Source organism: Mustela erminea, chromosome 14, assembly GCF_009829155.1.
Source record: "Mustela erminea isolate mMusErm1 chromosome 14, mMusErm1.Pri, whole genome shotgun sequence".
NCBI lineage: Eukaryota > Metazoa > Chordata > Mammalia > Carnivora > Mustelidae > Mustela > Mustela erminea.
This window is the reverse complement of record NC_045627.1, coordinates 10419436-10437806: the sequence shown is the minus strand read 5'-3', so window position 1 is coordinate 10437806 and position 18371 is coordinate 10419436. Positions and strand designations below refer to the sequence as shown.

The 18371-nt window shown below is 38.8% G+C and overlaps 1 protein-coding gene across 1 annotated transcript in view; it reads right to left on the bottom strand.

The window, feature by feature from the left end:
• Positions 1 to 715: 715 nt before the first annotated feature.
• Positions 716 to 18371, bottom strand: part of LOC116573597 (zinc finger protein 33A-like) — a 73245-nt gene continuing 55589 nt past the window's right edge. Inside the window, 3 exon segments of the mRNA XM_032313762.1 lie at positions 716 to 3934; positions 16513 to 16608; positions 16872 to 16998. Of these exon segments, the coding sequence (XP_032169653.1) occupies positions 2481 to 3934; positions 16513 to 16608; positions 16872 to 16998 (1677 nt within the window). The 3' untranslated portion in view covers positions 716 to 2480.

The following is an 18371-nucleotide window of genomic DNA, read 5'->3' as shown; positions in this document are numbered from 1 at the left end:
GCAGACAGAGACATAAAACACACATACACATACACGATTTCTATGAGTTACATTCCAATCCAACACTCTGCTGTTTTCCAACTTTCCCCTTCTCCATTTTTATGAAAGCCTTTTCCAATCTGTCTCCCATCATCCTCAACACATTTTCTTATTTGCTCAATGTTAAATATTTCAGCCATGCTGATCATCTTTTCCAGCTGTCCTCAATGCTCTGATGCTAGTGGATACCTCACCACAATACCTTTCTCATCCCTCATGGCACGCCTGTTCTGACTTCCATTCTAGGAAAGGAAGGCAGGAAAGAAATATAGAAATCACAAGGGAGAAAGGAGATAGAAATCACAAGGGAGAAAGGAGAATGTGAGAGGAAGAAATGGCCAAACTGATTTCATTTTAAATATGAAATCCTTGACTCCTCTAATAAACATTACTTGGTCCACGGATATGACTGAATTTTTTTAAAACTTCGGATTATGCACTTTAATTCATAAAATATTGGTAACTTTACTTTCCTGAAATGTCTATTACAGGTTTTGGTATCAAGGTTGTACTCAGCTCTCAAAATCAATTAGTAAAGTTCCATCTTCCTTTCTCTGGAAAAGTTCAGAAAAGCTTGGTATTCTCTCCTTCTTAAATATTTGGAACAACTGCAGCGAGGCCATCTGTTCTGAGAGTTTCCTTTCTGGGCAGGTTTTACTTTTTTTTGTTGTTGTTGTTAATACCAGGTATCATTTGCAGCTTGCAATAAGGTACAATCTACCTTTGGTATAACCTTGCTTTTACTAATCGCATGCTATGCTCAGAAAGGGCCCATCCTACAGGCAATTCCCAAATTCTAATCATATTTTCTCAGTACTGAAAAAAAAAAATCTACTTTCAGCATCTTTTCCTCCTGCCCTGTGCTGAGTCTGTCTTCTAAAAATTTCTTGGAAAACTGGTTATGTGTCTGATCTCTAATGTTTAAGAATTTTTCACTCCAGCCTTGACTGCCAAAAGTACCACTGGCTTCTGGTCTTCATCCTCCTACAAAGAGTTTCAGCCTTTACCTGAGCCATGCTCAGTACTCAGGTTCCTCTGTGTGGCCAGAACTGGCAAGTGCTCCCAGGTGAAACAGCTGCATTTTGCCCATGTGCTCTCCACGATTCATTCCTCTCCTGAATTAGTCCTCTGCTTCTGCAGCAATAGGCTGCATTCAAATAGATGCTTTTTGTGAAATTTTTCTAGTTGTTCTCAGTTAGTACACTGATCTGCTACAAGCTACTATAACCTAACCAAGAGTATTATCTACTTGTGCTTTTTTAAAGCTCTATATTTAAGAATGTACTTTCACATATAAATGTTTCACTTTGTTGAAACTGTTACATCACATATGAAAAGTGTTAAGTACAAGAAGAAATACAGTTGGGTACCGTAAGTCACTCACAACAGGATGACACCTGCCAGGGCAGAAACCACCTATGCTCCACACACACTTCTACAGTCACTAAGCTGCCTGCATAGCAACTCACCTTTCCCCTTTGATTCACTCTTCCAGAATGAGCCACTCAAAATCAGTCTGCCCCAGAATTAATAAAACATCCTGCTAGCAAGCTCCTCCTACGTGTATCATGAGATCCAGAATCTCTCTCTTTTACCTGGACATCAGAAGGTCCTTTTGATGAATCCTCTTGCTAAAAATCTTCTCTCATCCTGCATATGCCTGAGCAGTAAACCTCTTATGTGCTTACAACTGCTGGTCCCAGTGTGGTGTGTTTTCATATCTAATACGTTTTTTTTTTGTTTTGTTTTTTAATTTCTTTTCAGTGTACCAGAATTCACTGTTATGCACCACACCCAGTGTCACATCTAATACCTTAAACAAGGGAACAGACCTGGCAATGGGTCAAAGTGTATCTTAACAAAAATAAAATGCTATTTCTAAATGAAAATGTTCTCACTTCCTAAATTGCTAGAAACCCTTCAATTCAAAATCTGATGTATAAGAGTAGATTTTAACTTAAAGCTTCCACATAATTAATACATTTTCTCTAGTAACTTCCAACATCCACCAGATGCTACATCAAGAATATCACACAAGCCTAATAAAATATCACCGCATAGAAAATGCTTCCCTAAAGTGTCCTACAATTTGTGCATTTTCTAAAGCCTGTGAAGTAAAATCTTCTCTACCTTATGAATGCTGATAGAGGTTTCTAACTTAGATGTTTTCTTTGATGTTTAGTGAGATGTGGCTTTGGGCAAAAGGTTCCCTATATTCATTCACCAATAGGTCTTCTCCACTGAGTTTTCTGATATACTCTATGGTTCAAATTCCAACACAAAAGTTTTCTATATTCTATAGCTTCATATCATTCATTCTCTCCCCTCTGTAAGTTCTCTGCTATATTGTTAGAACTGACTTTAGACCAAAGATGTTCTCAAAAATGATTATATCAATTGATTTTTCTCCCCTTTTGTGTTTTTTCTATAAACTCTTAACTTCACCCAGAGTGACTTCCCTCATTTATTACATTTATAGGGTTTCTCCCCAAATGTGTTCGTTGATGTACAGTAAGTTTAGACTTCACATAGAATGATTTTCTACAAACATTGCATTGATAGGGTTTTTCCCCCGTATGTGTTCTATGATGTGCAATGAGTTTTGACTTTACACAGAATGATTTTCCACATTCATTACATTCATAAGGTTTCTGTCTTATGTGAGTCCTCTGGTGGACAATTAGGGCTGACTTCTGACGGAAATTTTTCCCACATTCAGTACACCCAAAAGGTTTCTCCCCTGTGTGTCTTCTCTGATGTTCTGTGAAACCCGAGTAGTAGCAAAAAAATTTTCCACATTCAATACATTCATAGGGTTTCTCACCTGTGTGAGTTCTTAGATGCTTGGTGAGAGTTGACTTCTCAGAGAAGGATTTTCCACATTCATTACATTCGTAAGGTTTTTCCCCTGTGTGAGTTCTTTGATGTTTAATGAGGTCTGATTTTCTGAGAAAGGCCTTCCTACATTCATAACACTCATAGGGCTTCTCCCCCGTGTGTGTTTTTTGATGTACAGTAAGGACAGACTTAAATGAGAAGGCTTTCCCACATTCATGACATTCATATGGTTTCTCCCCTGTGTGTGTTCTCCGATGTTGAGTAAGAGTAGACTTTTCACTGAAGGATTTCCCACATTCCTGACATTCAAAAGGTTTCTCCCCTGTGTGAATTCTCTGGTGTTTAATAAGGTCTGAATTCTTGTAGAAAGTTTTCCCACATTCAGGACATTCACAAGATTTTTCCCCTGTGTGCGTTCTCTGATGTCTTGTGTGGGCTGACTTCTGGTTGAAGGTTTTTCCACATTCATGACATTCATAAGTTTTTTCTCCTGTGTGTGTTCTCTGCTGTACACCAAAGACTAACTTTTCACTGAAAAACGTTCCACATTCATTATATTCAAGTAAATTGTCAATGGAGTGGGTTCTCTGAATTGGAATGAGGTTTGACTTCTGGCTGAAAGGCTGAACACTCTGATGGTTATAGAGAATGGATTCCTCAAAGAAATTTTCTCCACATTCATTGAATTCATAGTGATTCTCTCTTGGATGTGTTCTCTGACAAGCAATGAGAGATGACATATCACTGAAGATCTTCCCATATTCAGTGTACTCACAGGTATTCTTTCCTGTGAAAGCTTTCTTATGTACAACAAAGAGTGCATTCTCATGGAAAGCTTTCCTACATTCACTATATTCAAAAGGCTGTTCCAAAATTTGAATTTTCTGATGGTGAACAAAGTCTTCATTAAGGTGGAGGCCATTCCCATTTTTATTATATTCATAAGGTATCTCTTCAGAATGAATTCTTTCATAGTTACCAATATGGAGCCAATTTCTACCTTTGTTAAACCCACTGAACTTCTTTCTTGAATAGTTTCTACTGTTATTAATTAATTCTGAAATATAAATAGAGTGACAAGGAAGATTAGTTGACAAGGATATGTAGGAGAAACAATTAGTTAGGTTTTGGGGAACAGACAAACTTAGTTCATTATTGCCTCATGTCTTGATTATGACAACAGTATACATACTTCCAGTCTCATCTCTCTTTTCCATTCTGCACACTAGCAACAAATCAAACTTCTAAGAACTCTAATTCAAAAGGGAACAGTACTATAACCCAATCTCTAATATCTTTAATTCTGTTTCTAGCTCTGATGCACTAGGAATAAAAACACACAACACAGGAAAAACAATGAGTGGTCAAGCCATTCTTGCCATAGGATCAGATTTACAGCCCTTTTGATTATGGTATTTTTCCCTTTATTCCATCAGAGTTGTTCAAGAGTGGACTTCTGACCATCAGACCCTCTTCCAGTGTCTTCTGGCTTTCCCCCAACCAAATCTCATCTGATTTAACATTAGCCTTCAATCCTGCATGTGTATGTATGTATATACATATATACATATATGTTATGCTTTTATATTGCTGCATAACATGAAAGCGTACAATTCTAAACCTGATCCTAAAACTTTCATTTACCTGTACATTAATATTTTTTGGTTATGTATACCTGTCTTTACTCCTCTGTTACCTATAATACTATAATTGTAATGATGTATCATACAATTCTATAGAATGTCAATACTAATACTACTGAGTCCAATAACCTAAGAACTGACAGTATTTTTTTTAAAGGTATCACACTGAAGCAAACATATTAACCTGTATTCAGATTAGAACCAAGCCATCAATTTACAAATCTAGAATGAATGTTTTTTATTCTTGTAAGCCCAGCTGTTTGTCCCCATAATTTGTTCATTCTCATCCATAATCTTATACTCAAGTTGCTTCATTCTGTTAGAGCTTACAGTCCAATAATGTTTTTAAAAACTTGCTTCCTAAATCTACCCAACACTTTCAGCATCATTTGCTAAGAAAGAAAGACCGACCTGTAACATTTCCCCAAAGAAAACACATAGATAAATGGTCAACAGACACATGAAAAGATACTCATCACTCATCATCAGGGAACTGCAAATCAAAACCACAATGAGAGATCACCTCACAACAGTCTGATTGGCTAATATAAAAAACACAGGAAACAACAGGTGTTGCAAGGATGTGGAGAAAAAGGAACCCTCATGTACTGTTGGTGGGAATGCAAACTAGTGTAGCCACTGTGGAAAACAATATGGAGGGTCCTCAAAAAGTTAAAAATAGAACTACCCTATGACCCAACAACTGCACCATTGAGTACCCTACGAATACAAGCACACTAATTCAAGAGATACATGTACTCTTATGTTTATAACAGCACCATTTTCACTAGTCAAATTATGATGGCAGCCCAAGTGTCCGTCAATTGACAAATGGATAAAGATGTGGTGTATACACACATACACAATGCAACATTACTCAGCCATAAAAATGAAATCTTGCCATTTGCAATCACCCGGATAGAGCCAGAGAATATAATCCTAAGTGAATTAAGCCAGCCAGCCAAAGACAAATATCATGACTTCACTCACATGTGGTATTCAAGAAGCAAAACGAATAAGCAAAGGCAAAAAAAAGAGAGAGAGAGAGAGAGAAATCAAGAAACAGATTATAGAGAACAAACAAGATGGTTACTAGAGGGAAATTGGTGGGGGGTGGATGAAATAGATGATGGGGATTAAGTAGCGCACTTGTCATGATAAGCACCCGGTGATTTTTTTTTTAAGATTTTATTATTATTTATTTATTTGACAGAGAGAGAGGGAGATAGAGATAGATCACAAGTAGGCAGAGAGGCAGGCAGAGAGAGAAGGGGAAGCAGGCTTCCCACTGAGCAGAGAGCCCGATGCGGGGCTTGATCCCAGGACCCTGAGACCATGACCTGAGCATGGTCATGAGGGCAGAGGCCCAACCCACTGAGCCACCCAGGCGCCCAGCACCAAGCGATTAAAATAAAAAGTTAAAAAGTATGGGTACCAGGTGGTGGGTATTATAGAGGGCACGGATTGCATGGAGCACTGGGTGTGGTGAAAAAATAATGAATACTGTTATGCTGAAAATAAATTAATTTTAAAAAAAAGTATGTTTGTATAATTTACTTTAACATGAACATGAGATACGCTGCTAATAACAATGTCTTTGTTAAACACGGAATTTTTAAATATTCAATGTAGCTCTTATTTTTACTCAACTATGTTTCTGGCAGCCATAACTCCACCTATGATTTTCTTCCAACACTCTGAATAGATATTACGTCAATCATGTTTAACAAATGGTTTTTATCAGAATTAACGGGAGAGCCTTACCAAACACAAGTTTTTAGGCATCATACTGAAAGATTTAGTGGTTTAATGTCTGTACTTTAAAAAAATATATTTCTGTAAAAACCAGCAAAAATGGTAAAATGCTAATGAAAGATTTTTTAAAAGCATGTATAGAATAAATTTAATATTCATGATATTGTTAGTTTTGTTGTGAAAATACATATTTAAATGTTATTAAGAAATCTATATAAACTCCATCAAAAGTGTCCTGTTCCTCCTAACACTTGATGTGTGTGTATGAGGAAGATGAAACAAGAATGATAACAAGGCATGATTTTTCAGTCTCTATGTCAATGTATACCTGGCAACTCAGAGTCTAATGCTTGATAAACTGGCATGTATGTTTACAAAGTTTGTGGTGATGACCTTCACCTGAATTATTATGAAAATCTGGCTCTATGTGGCTGCATGGTCAAGCAAAATTGTTAATAATGTGTAATTCTGGATTATTAAAGAGTGAAACCAAGATCTTTCTCTTTGGAAGAGCAAAATCCTGGGGATTAGAGAAGTCTTATAAAATACTAGTACCTAATTATATGACCAGGAATTAACTTCTTAATGGACAGACATAGAAGGAGAAGTGAGCTTAAGTATTCAATGAGCTTGTTTAGTAAAGGAAATTTGGGATAAAAATTATAAAACATATGTAATGAACACAAGAAGCCATTACTTGCTGTTATGCACTGTTTCCATACCCTCTGTTGTTTCGGTTTCTCATTTATAACCTCCATATTTCCTACAGTACTTTCAACATTATCTTTTCTACCTGTATTTTTTCACATTGTGTTTTGATCACTGCAGTGATTTTATTCTTTTTTTTTCCAGTTATTTCCTGTGATATAAAATGGGTCATGATACAACTTCTTGTGGTCTTATCTCTTTTAGAATGTCTTATCTCTTTAGAATGTCTTTTTTTTTTTTAAAGATTTTATTTATTTGACAGACAGAGATCACAAGCAGGCAGAGAGGCAGGCAGAGAGGAGGAAGCAGGCTCCCTGCTGAGCAGAGAGCCCGATGTGGGGCTCGATCCCAGGATCCTGAGATCATGACCTGAGCCGAAGGCAGAGGCTTAACCCACTGAGCTACCCAGGCGCCCCTCTTTAGAATGTCTTATTTGCCTATTTTATGCTCTTGCACACCCAAAGCCATTATTTCATTGTTAATTTATAGTACAAACTAGTGACAACATTTAGGCATTACATGACAACATTTTTCAGGTGAATTACCACTTGCTTATCCTGTCTTCTCCTGTTTCCTATAATAACTTCAAATATATCTTGTGATGGCTGTTGTTGTTGTTGTTGTTGTTGTTATTATTTTAATTCCTGAGCACTAAAGGAGGTGAGTTTTTCCTGATCCAGGCTTTCCCATGGGGTGAACAGAGAACCGTACTCCAAACTGGCAAGAATATTTCTTAACAAGAGCACTGCATCCTATCCTCAATCTTTACTATTCTTCATCTGAGAGAAGTCTTTTTAGTTTTTTCAAGTATAAAGTCTTCTTCATTTTCTACTACTTCACAGATGGACTAACTGCAGCTTTCCAACACAGCCTGTGCCTGCGAATCCTCCTTCTACCCCATCCCTCTGCTCCTCAGAAAGCAAGCCAGTACAGAGATCTACCACCACCATGAAAAGTCCTTCCTGCTGTTCTAAGAGATCAGGTTTGACAATGTGAGGTTCCACCTTCGGAAGTAGCAGCTCTGAAATCTGTAGCTCGGCACACACCTCCAGCGGGTATTTCACTGCTATTAGCAACCCTTCCCCTTGTTGTGTCATTTAACTTTCTTCTTGTTATTTCAAAAGTGGGGTTTGATTTGCATCTGTTAGTTGTTCTTGTATTCCTTTCCTGAGAAGTCAAGGTTACAATGCCAACTTTATGTTTCCATCTTCAGACCTGAGGTACATTTACTTCTCCTTGAAATACACTCTTCTCTTGGCCTCCAGAATATCATATTCTCTCAACTTTAGTCCATCCTCACAGATTCCTCCAACTGTCCTCACCACTCAGTCCCCCTCATTTTCATCACTTCTAAACCCCTAAACCTTGTGGGGCCCCAGGAATTCAACCAAAAGATCATGTCTCTCCTTTATTTATACTCACAAGCAAGAAGATCTCATATAGTTCCCATGACTCTGAACATCTTCACACTGCTGGTGTCCACACTTACATACCGTTACACATAGTTTAACCTCTGAAAGACTAAAAATTTTCTGAAAGAATGTATAACTAAAAACTAATAGAGGCAAAAGAGTATAATTTTTTTAAAAATCCAAAAGGAGTTGTTAAATGAGGAATAAAACAAGAAAGAAGAAAAGAAATAGCAAGACTGCAGGCTTAAGTCCAATTATACTAGTAAACATAAGTGGACTAACTAATCTAAATAAGAAATTTTAAATGTCAGACTAGATTTAGCAAACAACTACTGCTTTCAGTTTATAAGAGACACACTTTAAATATAAGAGCACGGTAAGGCTGGCAGTAAAGAATAGAAAAGAATATACCATGAAAACGCAAAAAAATGCTGCTGTAACAACACTAATACCAAAATCAGCCTTAAAGGCAAAAGTATTACTGCATATATGGAGACAGGCACTGCATAATGGTTGAAGAGTCCATTAAAAAATGGGATATAAAAAAAAAAAAAAAAAAACGGGATGTAACAATCCTAAATTTCCATTTGCCGAATTAATACAGCCTCAAGAAATATCACAGCTGGGAGATTTTAAAACACCTTTCTTAGTATCTGACAGGACAGCAGACCAAAGACAATCAGAATACAGAAGACCTGAAAAAATACCAGTACAGGGGGTGCCTGGGTGGCTCAGTGGGTTAAAGCCTCTGCCTTCAGCTCAGGTCATGATCCCGGGGTCCTGGGATCAAGCCCCGCATCAGGCTCTCTGCTCAGCAGGGAGCCTGCTCCCTCCTCTCTCTCTGCCTGCCTCTCTGCCTACTTGTGATCTCTGTCTGTCAAATAAATAAATAGAATCTTTAAAAAAAAAACAAACAGTACAGAACATTATACAAAACAATTACAGACTATACCTCCTTCTCAAGTGTGCATGGAACATTTATGTATTGACAAATTTCAAGCAACTGAAATTATTTCAAGAAACTGAAATTCTCTGTATTAAGTTAGAACTCAAGAACTGAAGGATAACTAGAAAAAAATGATTTTAGAAGCAACTCACTTCTCAACAGCCCATGGGTCACAGAAGAAATCCTGAAGGCTGTGGGGGGGGGACCTAAAAGAAATGTCCATGGCAGGCCTGCAGCCTCAGCTCTGCCCCAGCCGGGGTCCACACAGCTGTGACTGTGAACCTGCCAATGCTAAATTAGCTGTTAGGAGTTGCTGCAAAATATGCACTAAGGGAAGGGGGGGGAGGAATTTTTTAAAACAGGTTGTATTGTTTTGTGGCTACTACACCCAGATATGTGGTAGAAAAGAATATGGCGTAAGTCCTAAAGACAATCATCCCCATCGAGGAAAGAAGGTAAGGAAATTTTTTTTAAGATTTTATGTGTTTGAGAGAGACAGAGCACACACGCACAAGCAGGGAGAGTGGCAGAGGAAGAGGGAGAAGCAGGCTCCCTGCTGAGCAGGGAGCCAGATGCAGCGCTCGATCCCAGGACCCTGAGATCATGACCTGAGCCACCCACGCACCCCTATGGGTGAGGATTTAGTGTCCCTGTCTAGAAGCTTACAATACTGGAGGTAGAGCAAGACTCCATGACTGAGGATTTTGCCCCAGAGAGGGATTATGCAAAGGAGAGAACATGACTAGGGAGGCAATGTCCAAAAAGAGACTTTGGAAGCTGTCTTTTGGAAAAGTCATTTTGAGCTTGCTAATGAGCTCTTGTTAAAATCTGATGCTTAATCCACTGGAGACTGATGATGGGTCCCTAGCCGAACCCATTTTTTGGGTAGATCAACTTGGAATCTACCACGGGCAAGGTGAAAAGACTTTTTACAATAAAACCCTGCAAGAAAGGCTTTGCTGGTAGCTCTCCAAAGTCTGGAGTCACAGAGGTTTTTCCTAGCTGCTTGCTCTGTTGTAACCTTCAGCTCTGCCAAGCAGATGAGGTCAACCTGTTCAGGGGCAGAATGCTGTGACTATGATGATGCTGGAAGCCAGCCCTGTGGTGCTGTGAGCTATGGAAACACCATGGATCCTGGCAGAACCATCCAGGTCATTACCATGGGGCTAGCTCTGCTGCAAGGACCTGCACACAACCCAGACCACAGAAGCAGACTGTATTCTGACCTCAGGATTCCTGTGGAAGGTACAAGGTGGTGGGGCAGTCAATCAAAACTCAATTTTAACTTCCTCTAGAGGATATCTCACCACTGTTGACTTTCCAAGAATGAGCAAGAATAAGTTTATCTGTGCCACCTCCTTCCTGGCACTCACACCTTAGCAAAGCAAACTATTAAATGCAGCTATCCTCAAAAAGGGATGGTCTCAAGTCTATTTACTGGGTATGATTAGGAAAAAGGGGATGCATGTGTGGGAGCGGTGGTAGTAGATGCACTTATTTTGAAAATTCTGAAAATTCAAGATCTCACCCTGAACACTCCCCCGGACATGACCTATCTCTTTCTCCTGTCAGCAACTCCAGGCCAAGAGGATGGCCAAAGAACAGTTTCAAGGATTAGAATTAATTCTGTTTAAACTATGTAAAAATGTTTTTCTTTTAAAAGGCTTTGGTCTCCCTTGCACTCAGACCCTTGAGATCAAAGTTCTGGTGGAGAGTAGAGATAACTGGAAAAACATGAAGTTACAATTATCAGTAAGATACACCGATTTTGGGGCACCTGGGTGGCTCAGTTGTTAAGCATCTGCCTTCGGCTCGGGTCGGGTTCCCTGCTCTGCAGGAAGCCTGCTTCCCCCTCTCCAACTCCCCCTGCTCATGTTCCCTCTCTGGGTGTCTCTCTATCAAATAAATGAAATCTTAAAAAAAAAAAAAAAAAGAAAGATACACAGATTTTTAACAATGGAAGTAAAGCAAAAACTCTGACACCTGGGAAAGTGAACCTTTATAACAACATGGGGACAGAGTTCTTGTTCACCTTCGTCCTTCCAACCCATCCTTGGAGCTCTCCCAGAGGAGAAATGCCTCTGCTGCTCTCCCTAACTGCCATCCATCCTGCTTCGCCCAACGACAAACTGTAGTGGATCCCAGGCATTCAAACTGGCAGCTGCTTCTCTCATGCGTGCTTGATGCTCTGATCGAAAGACATAAGATAACAGTCCCTACCTTTTCCCTGCGGAACACCTTGAGGTGTCATGCACACCTTAGAGAACTGGGGCGGCTGGAATGGATCATAGACAAGCAGGACTGTTTGGAACTGACTGATTTAAGGCAGTCCCTCTGAAGAGACAACAAAATCAAAGATTTGGACTGGTGGGGGTGGGGATTCCAAAGCTCCCCATACAGTGAAAGTCATGCTAGGGGCCGGGTTTGGGGCGGGGTGGGGGGGTACTCCTAACAACTGGAAGATCTTTCTTTCCAGGTATACCCTCTGGGATTGTGCTTTTGTGTGTGCATGTGTGAAAATCAACCACTCATTTGCAATCTAAGTGTGATCTGCAACCAGGAGTGATTATCAGAAGCTTTCAAGTATTTGAGGAAATACCCGGTAGAGCAACAGACCTCGGACAAGCCCTCTGGGAGCAGGTTGACCTATACTATGGTTATTAGAAAGTGGTACAGAATCTGTTCCGGTCTTGAGCTGAAACGCTTCATGACCCTGCCTCAGCCTGGAAGGCATTCAAGTCAGTTTCAACTGGCTGGCCAGAGCTCTATGGGTAACAGAATGTGCCACAGCTCTATGGTAACAGAATGTCCTTGTAAGCCAAGGCAAAGTCTGGGCAAAATGCTAAGACAAATTGCTGGCCCTGGTTTGGCACCCTGGGCCAGGTAAAAAGGCAAACGGAAATACCTGAAGAGCATCTAGCTTTCTAAGACACATCTTGGTGGTTAAAGACTAAACCAAAATGACTGAGAAGTGGCATGTACACAGAAAAACTGGCCAGAAATCGGAAATAAAATGAGTGGTATGTGGGACTGTAGGGAAAATAAATTTTATGTTTCTACACAGCTAGGACTTTTTAAGCAAATGTAAATAAAACTTGGAGCTTAAGGTAAAAGAATGAGGTTTGGAAAGTAATTTATGACTAATTAGATAGGGACAGACTCCAGGGAGACTCCCATTTCAGTGGGGGTACCAGAACCAGGAGCCCTGGTGACATCGTGGGTATAAGGCTGGAGACACTGGTCTTCTCTCTCCTCTGAAGAAATTTACTCATAGTCCAAAGGGTAAAGTGCAAACTCAGGATCCTTTCCAAGGGAGCAAAGGTTTTCCTCCCTCCTTTTAAAATGGTAGGGGGTAGGTGCCTCGTTAGCGCAGTAGGTAGCGCGTCAGTCTCATAAAATGGTAGGGGGACAACTAACTCTCTCTTCTATAGAAACACCCAGATTCATTTTATCAGTATTTTTCACCCAAAATACCAACTTTGTATATATATGTAGAACACCTGATTTCTATCTCATTGCTCCAAGAGTAAGGAACTGAGGTATACTGGAACCACAAAGTTGTTACTTAGTTTTAAGTAAATACTAATTCACCTGCTCTGTTCCCAAAATCTCATGTGTTGTACTTACGGTAAAATTAACAAAGATAAATACTTAAAATTTAACAGTCTAAAATTTAAAATCTCCATCAAAAGATAACCTCAGACCCCAGAAACTTCATAGGTAAAATCTTCCAAACATTAAAGAATAACATAATCTCACATAATATCATCCACAGAATAGAAAAGTGTGAAATGCTGCTCAACTCATCTTATGGAGGTAGTACAATCTTTCTTTTTTTTAAAGATTTTATTTATTTATTTATTTATTTGACAGAGAGAGGCACAGTGAGAGAGGGAACACAAGCAGAAATGGTGGGAGAGGAAGAAGCAGGCTTCCTGCTGAGCAGGGAGCCCAATGCGGGGCTCGATCCCAGGACCCTGGGATCATGACCTGAGCTGAAGGCAGACACCTAATGACTGAGCCAATCAGGTGCCCCCAAAAGTAGAACAGTCTTCAACCCCAAACCTGAAAACATTACAACAAAGGCTAATTACAGGATAATAGGTCTTATGAACACACACACACACACACACACACACACACAGAAAAATCCTACATAAACTCATAAAAAGTCAAGTTCAGAGATTATGAGAGCAAAATACATTATGACGGAGAACGTATTTCAGACATATCAGGTTGGCTTAATGTTGGAAAATTAATCAAGATTACTCACCATATTAACAGAATAAATATGAAAAGTCATGATTATTTCAATATATGCAGAGAAAACTTTTGACAAAATACTCATTCATGATTCAGAAAAAAAACAATAAGGGGGAGCACTTCAGTGGCACAGTCAGTTAAGCATCCCCACCATGCACGTGCTCTCTTTCTCTTTCTCTCTCTAGAATAAATAAATTTTTAAAAACAAAAACCCTCTTAGCAAACTAAGAATAGAAGAGAACTTCCTCAAAATGATAAGGCACATTTATAGAAACCCCTCAGTTAAAATCAAAATTAATTCTAAAATACTAAATAGTTTCTTCCTGAATTCAAAAACAAGACAAAGATATTCACCTTCACCACTTCTATACAACATGCTATTGGCATTCTTAGCCAGTACAAAATTAGGAAAGAGAAGTACACTTGTCTTTATGCACAGACAACACAATTATTGACCTAAAAATTTTTAAAAAACTATAAAATAACTATCAGAATAAGTAAACTTAGCACGATTGCAGGATACAAAGCCAGTGTGCAAATACCAACAATTTTTCTATATACTAGAATTAGATGCTGTTAGGGTCCGTGATCAAAGGAACAAGTCTGATACAAAGCGAAGGTCAAGCAAAGCTTTATTTTGAGCCAAGCATCAAGAATCACACTGCCCTGCCCCTGCATCCTGAATCCACAAGCAAGTTCCTCTGGGAGGGGCAGGCCCTTACAATGCCAATTCTCTCCGAAATGATCAATGCAACCCCAATAAAAGCCCTAAAAGAGGAGGTATAGGGGTATGGATGGTGTGTGTGTGTGTGTGTGTGTGTGTGTTTGTGGAAACTGACAAGCTGATTCTAAAATTTATATGAAAATGTAAAAGTTCATAGTACTATAGCACTGTCCATAATATCTGGAAACATAGAAATTATTTTAATATATTTTGTAGATTAAAGATATTCTTGGCAACATTCTGTATTCATGCCAAAGCCAAGCAACCTTGAAGAAAACAGCACAGCTACAAGGCTAACACTGCCAGATGTCATGAGTTATAATTAAATTATAAAGATAAAAGATAATGGCATTGTCAAGAAGATGGATAAATGGAACCTTTACTAGACAGCCAATAGGGGCACCTGGATGGCTCCGTTGGTTAAGCAACTGCCTTCAGCTCAGGTCATGATCCCGGACTCCTGGGATCAAGTCCCACATCAGGCTCCCAGCTCCATGGGGAGTCTGCTTCTCCCTATGACCTCCCCTCTCATGCTCTCTCACTCTGTCTCTCTCTCAAATAAATAAATAAATAAATAAATAAAAAGGACAGCCAATAGAACAAAACAGAAAGCCCAGAAACAAAACCACAAATATATGTTCACCTGATAAATGACAAAGATAAAACCATGATTCAGCAGAAGAAAGGACAGTCTTTTTAACTGTCATCAGAAGTCATCAAGAAAATGGTACGACAAGGCTTATATAATTGAGAAAAGGCACTGTCAATACATACATTTGCCAAAGATTCATATTTGGAATCTATTTTTTTTTTAAGATTTTATTTATTTATTTGAGAGAGAGAGACAGTGATAGAGAGCATGAGCGAGGAGAAGGTCAGAGGGAGAAGCAGACTCCCCATACAGCTGGGAGCCCGATGTGGGACTCGATCCCGGGACTCCGGGATCATGACCTGAGCCGAAGGCAGTCGTCCAACCAACTGAGCCACCCAGGCGTCCCTGGAATCTATTTTAAAAGTTCTATAATTCAACAGAAAAAGACTAATGGTCCGATAAAATATAGGCAAAAGACCTGAACAGTTAACTTTGCTAAAGAAGATCCAAATAGCCAACAAAAATATGAAAAGATGCTCAACATCAGTCATCAGAGAAATGGGAATTAAAGCCTAATGAGATAACACAACAAAATGACTAAAATGGCCAAATTAGACTGACAATACCAAGTGCTCACAACAATGAAAGGCAATTAAAGCTCTCATACATTGCTAGCGACAACACGATTTAATACAACCTCTTTGGAAAATTATTTAAATTAAAAAGTGTGTTAAAGTTAAGTATGTGATCACTCTGCCCAGCAAGTCCATTTCTGGTCACACAACTAACAGAAGAGTTTACATACTCCTCAGAACAACACACACAATAATTTTTATAAATGTTTTTCACAAACCTCAAACTCAAAACAAGTGTTTCAAAACAAATATGTTTCAAATATGTATCCTAAATAAGTTTCAATAACATAATAAAGACATAAACACTGTGGTAGTCACAGCGGAATGCTACACAGCAATATAAAGCAATAAACTAATCATAAACACAACGTGAATATTTCTCATAGACATAATACTGAATCAAAACAGGCAGATACTAAATATACACACACACACACTGTGTGTTTATACGTATATTGTATATACACACATATATAGTAATGTGTATACTTAAAATCTGTGTATTTAACTCTATATAATTAATTCCTAAGGAGAAAAACAAAGATAACATTGTGTATAAAAGTGACACTGGGGGGTGCCTGGGTGGCTCAGTGGGTTAGGCCGCTGCCTTAGGCTTGGGTCATGATCTCAGGGTCCTGGGATCCAGTCCCGCATCGGGCTCTCTGCTCGGCGGGGAGCCTGCTTCCCTCTCTCTCTCTCTGCCTGCCTGTCTACTTGTGATTTCTCTCTGTCAAATAAAAATAAATAAAATCTTTAAAAAAAAAAAGTGACACTGTGAGATACTGGGTGATTGAGTGACACTGAATATTTGAGTCACGTCAACATGCTACTTTCGAAGGTCCAGAGCATCTAAAAAGTGATTCTTAAAGACCATTTCAATGGCCTTAAAGCTCTGAACTAAGGCTTTGTGATCTAATTTCCTCCTAAACTCCATCTGGCTCATACGTACTCACTCACCTGGGTCGTTCTGGCTCAGGAACTCTTCCTCTAATATCCACGGCTCCTGTCCTTGCTCCAACTTGAGGATCACTTCTGGTTTAGGGATGGAATACCCTGTGAATGAGAAGTGGGACAAACTGGATGAGTTTTACGGCCTCTGAAGGCGGAGGACATTATAACTCAAAGACCATACAATAAAAAAAAAAAAATTAATCCCTGTTATGAGGGAAAAGAAAACAAATCCCTTTGGATAATCAAAAGGTCATCCTTGACCTACAAATTTCAAAACTAAATATTATATTCCAAAAACTGCAAGTTTCTGTAAATAAAAAAGACACACATACTGGGGGTCTACATGAGAAACAAACACTACCTACCCACTGAGACAAGGTGGCTATAGTTCTCCAGCATGACTTCCCTGTACAGGGTCCTCTGAGCAGGGTCCAGGTGCTGCCACTCCTCCTGAGTGAAGCCCACGGTCACATCCCTGAATGACAATGATCCCTGGAAAAGCACATTTCTGCTTAGTCTGAAGTAGTCAAAATCAATAGGAAAAAAAGGAAGTTCAAAGACCAATTCTTGGGGGTATAGCTCAGTGGTAGAGCATTTGACTGCAAAGACCAATTCTTACCATTTTTTACTGCTGAAAACTGGCCAGAAAATTTTACTAAGGACCTCTATTATAGAGCTTCTTTTGTGTTATGCTTTTTGAGTTAAAAAAAATATATATAATAGGTTGGGGTACCAGGTGGTGGGTATTATAGAGGGCACGGATTGCATGGAGCACGGGGTGTGGTGCAAAAATAATGAATACTGTTATGCTGGAAATAAATAAAAAAATATATATATATATATAATAGAAATACCATTTTTTTGTTATTTAATACAAAAAATCTGAGTGCCCACATGTACCTGTAACTGCCCTAGTCTCTGAGAATTCCAAGTTTAAAAAAATACTCTTCTTGGTCTTAAAGAAGTTATTCTCATAAGGAAACATACAAAAACATAGCTACCATAGGACTTAAAGAATCCATACCATAAACATGTGCAACAAAGACACCATTCATAAAGGGGTTCTGTGCAAGTTCCCGTGCTCTGAGGACCAATGCCTCTGATCACACGGGTGCAAAGAGGCACACAGCCACTGTTAGTGCATTTCCCCAGATGCTGCAAGTCCCCTTCAGTTTGTGTTTTCCCCTTTTCATTTTCTCCTCCTTCATTCTTTGCCTTTCCCCCTTTAGGAATCAAACACTGAAGACCAAGACATTAAAAAATAACTGCATATACTAGGAGAATCAGAAAGTGAGGGTGCATACCCAAGGACAGGTTCAGAAAACACTAAGACATTAAATGTACACATCAGACAGATCCTTGGCACAGAGACAGCCTACAACAATCAAAAGATAAAAGAAAATAAACAAAATCAGTAAGAAAATATGGCAAACATTACAGAATGGGAAGAATCTGATTTCCAGAGTTACCACATTATTAAGAGTCCAATGCTCAGTGGTCAATCGAAAAAAATCACAAGGCATACAAAGTAACAGGAAAATATGTAAACATAAATCTCTAGGAAAAACACAGGTGGTAAGCTCCTTGACACAGGTCTAGGCAATGATTTTAGATTTGACACCAAAAGCAAAAGCAACAAAAGAAAGAATAAATAAATGGGACTACATCAGAACTAAAATTTTTATACACCAAAGAAAAATCATTAACAAAATGGAAAGGCAACTTACTAAATAGGAGAAAATATTTCCAAGTAATGTATCTAATAAGAGACTGATATTCAAAATATATAAAGAACACATCAACTCATTTTTTAAAATTAAAAAAAAAATCTGATGAAAAATTGGGCAGAAGATCTAAATAGTCTT